General features: G+C 38.1%; 1 protein-coding gene across 1 annotated transcript in view; it reads left to right on the top strand.

Annotated features, from left to right (window-relative positions):
- The first annotated feature begins 547 nt into the window (after positions 1-547).
- LOC125238076 (orexin receptor type 2-like) overlaps positions 548-9,608 on the top strand; it is a 115,168-nt gene continuing 106,107 nt past the window's right edge. The window contains exons 1-2 of the mRNA XM_048145366.1: positions 548-700; positions 2,506-2,662. Of these exons, the coding sequence (XP_048001323.1) occupies positions 548-700; positions 2,506-2,662 (310 nt within the window). The remainder of the gene's footprint in view (positions 701-2,505; positions 2,663-9,608) is intronic.

Below are 9,608 nucleotides of genomic sequence, written 5' to 3'. Positions count from 1 at the left end.
TATTACTTATAAAAATACTTATAATTGTTGTTGTACCATGTCAGAAAATATTACACAGGATTTTTATTGTTTCAGATTTAACAACGAAGGCAGTTTAGGCGGAAGGGAATTCAAAACTTCATATTTACCATTTTCTTTATATCTTTCACCCGGAAAGTTCAGAAAACACCAGCTTGTACAAAATAAAACAAAAAGAAAGTTGTTCAAAATGTTTCCCCACCGTATAAAAACTCTAGCGATCGCTTTAATTTTTACCTCAAGTTACATTAACTGCAAAACGATCGAGACAACAACAACAAGTAATTTCCAAACTAAAAACACAGTAATAGACGAAATTAATATAACTGAGACTAATATACCAAACGTGACTTGTAGAGGAGACCCTATATACTGCAATATAAGTAAAGAAGAATATATAGACATGTTGAACAACTATATATTTCCAAAGCCGCATGAGTGGGGTCTTATAGCTACACACACCGTAGTTTTCATAGTAGGGCTAGTAGGAAACGCATTAGTGTGTATAGCTGTGTTTAGAAACCCTTCAATGAGAGGTTCAGTGACGTACCGGTGTTTGGTGAACCTGGCGGTGGCAGATTTTCTGGTGATCCTGCTTTGCTTGCCACCGACTGTGGTCTGGGATGTCACGGAGACCTGGTTCCTAGGAGAGATACTGTGCAAAACACTTGTTTATTTTCAGGTAAGATCTATGAAAGAAAAAATAAAAAATAACAGCAGTAGGGTGTTTTGCCACTAGAGATGCGATACGTAGATGTGTTTGATATCTATCAATCAGCTTAGTCGAACCCGTTCCCATCAGCGCTATGCTATGTAGAACAATGAACATGATTGGTGGATATTATTAAATTAAAACGGGACTTAATCGCGTAAAACTTACGTTTTATATTTAACCCGACGTTTCGGACATGACATTACGTCCGTGGTCACGGGTAGACTGGCTGGGAGTTGTATCAACATCTTCTAGCTGTACGAGTTTTTCGAACTACCCGCACTAGATTGTCATCAGTCACTTTTACGCTAGGGTTGCCACTCTGCCTACATACAACACTCACGACATCCGATGGTATGAGACGGGAAGTTTTCTCACGTTTACACTTGCTAATCACTGGATTCCACGAAGATGAAATCCCTTGCCCTTCATTTTGATTGAAATTACGATGTTTCCTGATTTCAATCGCTTCACGTACTTTCCTGCTATAGTAAAGACGTTCAGTTGAAAGGACTTTGGGATTATGCAGTTCAATCCAGTGGTTCGGTCCTGACTCTAGCAAATGCTCGGCAACCGCAGACTTATTTATTTGTCGTTTTTTGACCGCCGCGATATGTTCTTTGACCCTTTCCGCTATGGTTTGTCCGAAACGTCGGGTTAAATATAAAACGTAAGTTTTACGCGATTAAGTCCCGTTTTAATTTAATAATATGAGTGAAGATCGTGTTAGTTTAAATCAATATATGATTGGTGGATATCAAACACATCCACGTAGCGCGTCTCTGGTGGAAAAGCACCCTTACAGTATGGTTTATTAATAGGGTAATACTTTGTATCGTCACAGAATATATAATAGTACAAGTACAGAAGGCTCACTCCTTTGATGTTCACAAAACGCCGCCATTCTAAATTCTTACCTACATTAACAAACGGACCGCACGCGTGCAGACGACATTGAATTCTATTGCGCCGCGCGAAGGTCGTCGCCAGTGAATGGGCCGCGAACTCGCGGCCGCCGGCATGTACTTGTAGCGCGGTGAAAGGATCGCGGAGTGAGCCGCCCCTGGTATCGTTAAGATTAGAATTTTAAAAGTGGAAAATGTCTGCCTTGGGCGAGACCTGAACTCACGGCCTCTGGGTTAGTATTCCAGCGCTACATTTTCCTCTTTCAAATTTATTCTAAGCCGTAGAAGTCGACTGTGTGGTTAGGGTTCAATTATCATATCAGGTAAAGTATATGACAGAAAGTTAGACTTGTATTGATTGACCTTTCTGATTTTTGTCGAGTTACATGTATGATGATAACGAGTAACTAAAACTGGCGGGTACATGTGAAAGTTATGTAGACATAATGACTGCAACGGCGTCGAAATATCGGCTTTTCGACAAAAATATAAAAGTTAATAAACGTCTACATCCCGGTCTGTATAAGTCTAATGTTAGCTTAACCCTGAATCATTTAAAACCTGGAACGCCGTTACTGAATTCATAACCTTCAGTTTGTTAGTTACAGTTTAACTTATGTGTTCAGATCTGTATCTGGAACAAGGCGTTTGAGGGGTTAAAACTCTTATAACAAATATATTCTAACCCCCTTATTCATAAACGTGCTCTAAAGTTATCAAGCCGATAAAGTTCGTTTGTCCCTTTCCGACGTATTGGTATGATAGAAAAGGACAAACGAACTTTATCGGCTTGATAACCTTCAGAGCACGCATATGAATAAGGGGGTATATATCTTTGCTTGATATTAACTAGTATGTTCTTGCCAACAGTCGGTATCGGTGACAGTGTCGGTCCTCACGCTCACGTTCATCGCTCTGGATCGCTACTACGCCATCGTACACCCGTTCAGCCACCGTCAGCAGAACGAGCCTATAGTGCACGTCAAAACCATCATCTGCTTCATTTGGATTGTGTCGCTATTGTTCAGTAAGTAACCAGTTTACTTGTATAGTCTGTGTCTCTTGTTCCACTGAACGAATCTAGTCTATATCTACTTGTACATTCGGCGTGGATGTACTAAGTCCTCGCGCTGATACCCGTTCAGCCACCGTCAGCAGAACGAGCCTATAGTTTTTTTTTTATACTACGTCGGTGGCAAACAGGTATACGGCCCGCCTGATGGAAAGCGGTCACCGTAACCTGTGGACGCCTGCAACTCTTGGGTGTCACTCCTTTTTTGAAGAACCATGGGGAACCTGTAGTTCATCGGGAATACCTCGACAGGGAGCTCATTCCACAGCCGGAGCGTTCGTGGGAGGAAATTCCGTGTGAGAGTGACAGATGTCTTATCCACGTGGTAAGATCACTTACTTGATCACAACAGAGAGCGGAATTGCTAGCACATGGCAAAAAGCAAACGTCAATCGAGTTGGAACGTTAAATTTTATCGACTATCAATTGAACTGAAATTATTGAGTGATTGATTGAGAAGAACTGATTGAGTTGTTTTCGTCGTAAGTAAGACGAGGATACTTCTTTATCCATTTGTTGACTGTTTTTCGTTTTAGATTAACCATTTTTTTTCAAACGTTTTTGCAAGAGGACTAGTGACAAAAATGGTAATCAAATGTTATACAATTTACTTTTAATCTAGTCAAAGAGGTCAAAATCAAATGGTCGAATAGCTAATCAGAGGTCAAATAAAGGCAGAAAGGTGACTGTTTTTATCGATAGCTGAAAATGTCGATAAAATTTAACGTTCCAACTCTATTGACGTTTGATTTTTGCCATGAGCAATTCCGCCCTCTGGTGATCAAATTGGAAGCATAATACGCCGACTGTTTAGTAAAATATTTGTTGGTATCACTTGTACAGAGTAAACATGGAAAACCATCGATTAATTAAAATTACCCACCGATCCCCCTGCATCCCTCACATTTTTTTATTAAAATACTCAATTTAGCATCAATTTAAATCATAAATATACTAAGTACTCTTTTCAACGCGTGTGAAAAATTGTACCGACTTTCGCATTCTCTCATTTTATATAAAAATACTCTGACAGTTGTAATGCGAAGTTTATTGTAATACGAATTTTTAGGTTACAATAGAGGGCGTCGGTTTTATTCTATTTTTAATTTGGATTTTATTTTATGTGATTTACATTCAGAGACTTTTATACACATCGCTAAAAAATGGGTAGGTATTTGTGCGGTTATATTTTGTATATTATAAGTAAGTAAATAGAGATATATATAGTTTATGGTAAAATTTTATATTAGAGGCTATTGGATATTGGAGGCTGGGATCTCTAACGATGTCATCATCATCCTTGCGTTATCCCGGCATTTGCCACGGCTCATGGGAGCCTGGGGTCCGCTTTGACGACTAATCCCAAGATTTGGCGTAGGCACTAGTTTTTACGAAAGCGACTGCCATCTGACCTTCCAACCCGAAGGGTAAAGTAGACCTTATTGGAATTAGTCCGGTTTCCCCACGACGTTTTCCTTCACCTAAAAGCGACTGGCAAAATAAATATCAAATGAGATTTCGCACATAAATTCCGAAAAACTCATTGGTGCGAGCCGGGGTTCGAACTCGCGACCTCCGGAACGAATGTCGCACGTATTTACCGCTAGTCTACCAGCGCTTCTTCATCTCTAACAATGTATTTTACTAATTAAGTCTAATTGTGCACTGAGAGAAATTTGCATTGTGAATTTAACAAGTTCGACTTGTTGCGGTTTATCCGTTTGAATCAGCCACACGTATGTTTAAAACAATATGTGTCAGGTTGTTTTGTTTTTATAAAACCGACTTGTTGATTCAAATATGTTGCTGATTCAAATGACAAGTAGCTTGTTGTTTGAACCAAAGAGCACGTAGGCGCTATTTTAACCAAAAAACTTGTTGAACGAACATGAAAACTGGTTGTATTTTCTCTCAGTGTGATCTGTTTTTTTCGTAAATTAACCTCACCTTTTACGTCTATGAAACAAATACACGCCATGTACGCATTTAAAGATGCTCTCTTTTTCACCCAAATTGTTTCTTCTGTGTGAAAAAGAGGGCATTAACTGGCATTAGGTACTGAAAGTTGCTGTAACGACCCAAGGCCGTTTTCACATTATCCGATCCGATATCGGATGTCGGACCGACATCCTACACCCGATAAACGCTTCCGATAGTGTCGGATGTCGGTCCGATAAAACGCATTGTGGGATGCGTAGTGATATCTCCCACGGGTTCCACTTACTTGCAGTAGGTATAGCTCCAGGCGTAGAAAGCAAACAAGCAGGATGCGTTTTGAAGCTTTATTCTTGAGCACACACATGCGTAAGCGAAAGTTTAAATTTACAGAAGGAGAAATGCAAGATAGGCAAGGCAAAGCACTTAAATCTATAAAGCGCGAGCGAGTGCACAAAGGAATGCGATAGGAATGCGACCGAGCAGCGCGGTAGCGTGCGCTGTGCGTCAGAGAGGCAGATAGACTGGTGAGCGCGGCGCGCGGGGGAACATGCGCGGGCGCAGGGCGGCCGACCGGGAACCGGTCACGCCGCGACGTTATCAGCTGTGTGCAGTCGCTCCGCGCGCTAAACTATCTACTAATAACAAGAATCTGTTTGTCCGCTTCAACATACAAAATATGTGACATTAACATTTTATTTTCCATAATTCATAGTTCAGATTAATTATTTCATAGTAATGAATAAAAGGTTAAAAGGGTAAAACTCATTAAATGCTAATCAACAATTAAAATTAATGTACATAATCGTTAATTGAATAATTAGGATATAAAATAAATTCATTTGACATAATTAAATTCATTGTAAATAAATAAAATTAAAATGATTTGATATAAATAATTAATTTGAATTGATTGATGAATAAAATTGTAAAAAGTAAAACTGTAAAATGTAAAACAATAAAAACATTAAAATTAATAAAATACATAAAATCTGTGGCAGAACGCCCACATCACCCCCTCCAGAGACCTGCTAAGGGCGATAATAGTCAGGGAAACGTACTACACGACCTGAACGCGTACGCTTGACGACATCCTCCTCATTCAAAGCTGAACTGGTGGTGGTTGTTTTATGTGAGTTGTTCTGTGTTTTATGTGTAGTGTGAGTGGTGTGTGTGTCGTGAAGTATGTAGGCTGGCTTTATCCGGTCTACAGATACCGTCACAGACTTACCATTAATGAGTAAGGTATACACCTTCGGTTCTCTCTTCAGAACCTCATAGGGTCCCGTGTACGCTGGTTTTAGCGACTTGCATAGGGTATCGTCCCTCAGGAACACATGCGAAGACGTTGCCAGGTCATTGAAAACAAACGTATTGTTCCAAATCAATGAAGTATGATTTTGTATCAAAAAATATTTAAAAATCGGTTTATATTTAATAATTATAAGCACTAATATCCTAAATATTATATTGTAAAATTAAGATAACGAGCATAAAAAATACTCAGAGTATCAGGCAAAATAAATAATTTTACATTCAACTATATCTATTAAAAGATGAAAAAACTAGAATCCGCAATTCGGACCGATGCATTACAACCTTTTTTTTTTTTTCAATGGGAATTTTCAACTAATTTGAATTTCGATCATTAGCAGCTGTTTAATAGACGCCATTTTTGTCACGCACACTACTACAAACGTATATAATTTATACATTATATACGCACACAAACAAATATTATCGGCCGACAGCTGGCGGGGGGTCCGGCATGCCAAAAAATGTCGGAAGCGTCCTGCCGATATCGGCAGTTCCATGGTGCCTCGGACAAAAACTGTTGTAGGAGAGTGCCATCGGCATTAAATCCGCAATTTTTGCGTTTTATATCGATTTTTAGTAAGCCTGCCTGCTGAGCCGCGGTCCTGGGTTCGAATCCCGGTAAGGGCATTTATTTGTGTGATGAGCACAGATATTTGTTCCTGAGTCATGGATGTTTTCTATGTATATAAGTATGTATTTATCTATTTAAGTATGTATATCGTCGCTTAGCACCCATAGTACAAGCTTTGCTTAGTTTGGGGCTAAGTTGATCTGTGTAAGGTGTCCCCAATATTTATTTATTTATTTATTTTATTATTATTAATGATCTATTAAATACATAAATGAAGACGGAAGCGCATAAATCTTACATTTTACATCCTTCCTACATCCGATATCGGATCGGATAATGTGAAAACGGCCTAAGAGATAATACAATGCAGGAAACTCTTTATCTTCACAAAATAAAGCTCTTGGTCTATTATAATAAAGTATGTACCATTTCTTTGGCCGTATGTGGAAGAAATTGCTGTCAGTAAAAATAGCGATCATTGTAGTGAATTGTCTTTTGTTTATACGGATTTTTATATATGAAAAAAATGTTTTTAGTTAATTGCCACCTTGTGCGTTAACATCAGTAGTAAACTTTCCCTTACTATGCTCAGAATTATTTTTTTAAATTCCTCGCTACGCTAAGGATTCAGTGGTAAAAAATCCTTTAAGTGTAACATAATCTACTTTTATTCAATTAAACGTAAAAAATAACGTTAAACGTATAAAACGTATAAATCTAAAAACCTACATTAACTGTAAACCTAAAACACATCAAGTATAAAAAAAACCACTGGAAGAGGCCTCTCCGCGCAACCTCTGGTGCAAAGGTGCCCATTACACTCGCCGCGTTACCGCGCTAAATTAAATGTTTCTATACATTCCCAGCAAATTCTTTTGTAAACGATTTACGTACATTTTAAGCCACGACGAGTTATAATTTAAATTCAAGTAATTTCTAGTTACAGTTTTATCCGATTTGCCCTCATTCACCCTCAGTCTGCTGACAACAAACTTTTAATAGGCTTCGAAAACGCTCTCATAATAAAGCCCATCTCGTGAGACTATTTATACCATAGACAAAGAAAAATATAGACGTAAGATTTAAACAGCCGGCGTATCATGCTGCCAATTTTATCACTTATCCACGTGGATAAAGCATCCGTCACGCTTTAGCAAGTATGTCAGTGTGAGAGTGACAGATGTCTTATCCACGTGGATAAGTGATAAAATTGGCAGCATGATACGCCGGTAGGATGTAAATAACCTTATGTCTTATGAAACATAACCCTTTAATGAAAGAGACAGGCGATCTACAATCAGTACCTCAGTAACGCTTTTTTTCTAGAAATTGATGAAACTACTAACGTTTGCCCGTGGCTTTGCTCGAGTTAAATTCGAAAATTGCGGAATACTCCATACAAACTTTCACCCTCCATTATAGGGAAGTTGGGGGGTTAGTAAGAGGCAAAAAGTAGCCTATGTCACTCTCCATCTCTTCAACTATCTCCACTTAAAAAATCACGTCAATTCGACGCCCCGTTTTGCCATGAAAGACGGACAAACAAACAAACTCACTCTCTTTTCCATTTATATAGGCTAGTTTCCTTTACTTCAAATAAAATATTTTAAGCAGTACACGTAATAAAGCACCACATAATTAGAAGAAAAGTATGGACAATACTTATGTTTAAACATAATTTCTATTTAATAAGTCAAAGAGAAAGATATAAAGTAAATGAATTGACCGTGACGCTCCTCAGTATTTCAGTTCAGTTCAGTTTTTAAAATTAAATGGCTTCAGTCCATTGGGACTATTTCGCCAGTGTCAAGATGATATGAGCTAATATTAGTAATTTTTGTACAGTAAGTACGACATTGTACGGTGACTTAGCACTTGTAAATTGATAGCTAGATTTTACAAGAGCACGTGGACTACCGGCCGTTTACGACAAAAAAGAGGCTAAACGCGTTTCGAGAACAATTCTTCATCAGCTTCTCACTACACCATTAGTTTACTGCATAATAAGCTATCAATATTACACTTTAAACAACATTAATGAGTAAAAGAAAAATAAATTATTCACGACACGAAACCGCTAAGATGGCGTCCCAACCGGAAGTCCCCCTCAGTATTTCATAGTAATCAAAGCAAATCGTTTTGACAGTTCTTATAAAGAAGCTGATTTGACTAGTAGGAAACTAGCCTAAATATTATCAAGGACTATGTCAGGTAGAGGAAGGACTGGGTGAGCTGCGCCGTCGTTTAGGCCGAAGAGGTTTTTGAAGGAGGTCCTATACATTGCCGCTGAGATAATTTTCAAAAATTAATCTGTAATTTAAAAACATCTTTCAATTAATCCTAACATTGATGAATTCTATGTTTACGCTTACACGTTGTATAATTTTTTGGTGAGCAACTGGCTATCAGTCATATATTTTCGGAATGGAAAGTGGTGCCACGATACCCGTCGTCTAGGAGTTTCTACAATCTATGATTTATACCTAGTAGATATTAAAGGTTTTCTCGCCCTTCTGGGAAAAGATCATATTTCATACCCACTGTACACCTGGTACTGAAGGACAATGGCCTATATTTTTCCCCGGAGAGTTATGGACGAAAAAAAGCTGTATTTTACGAGTGAATTACAGCTTCTTAAAAATATGTTTTCACTTATTTTTACAAGCTTTTATTCACTTGCCTTGTGAGTAAGCATGTTAGTGTGCTTCAAAACGTAGAAGCTAAATTTGATTCACTTTCCGGTCTTCGATTGAGCTGAAATTTTGAACACATATGTAAATCATATGACAATGCAATATTATGGTATCATGGAACTGATCTGATGATAGAGCAGAAAGGTGGTCATAGGAACTCTGTCATGAAACGTTGTATCTCATCGAATAAGGGGTTTTTAGAAACGTCTCGGAGAGCAGTAGATGACTGTTGAAAGAAAGGCCAATCGTCGTCGTCGGCGATAAAAGCTTGTGCCAAAAATGAAATGTTTGCAAAAAACTTATTTATATTATGAATTAAGTAGTATTTTTTTTTAATATGTTATATTATTTTTGACTGAATAAAATAAATTACTAAGGGCTACTT

Source organism: Leguminivora glycinivorella, chromosome 22 (genome assembly GCF_023078275.1).
Source record: "Leguminivora glycinivorella isolate SPB_JAAS2020 chromosome 22, LegGlyc_1.1, whole genome shotgun sequence".
NCBI classification, from domain to species: domain Eukaryota; kingdom Metazoa; phylum Arthropoda; class Insecta; order Lepidoptera; family Tortricidae; genus Leguminivora; species Leguminivora glycinivorella.
Note: the sequence above shows the minus strand (reverse complement) of the source record. Positions and strands in the feature narration are given on the sequence as shown.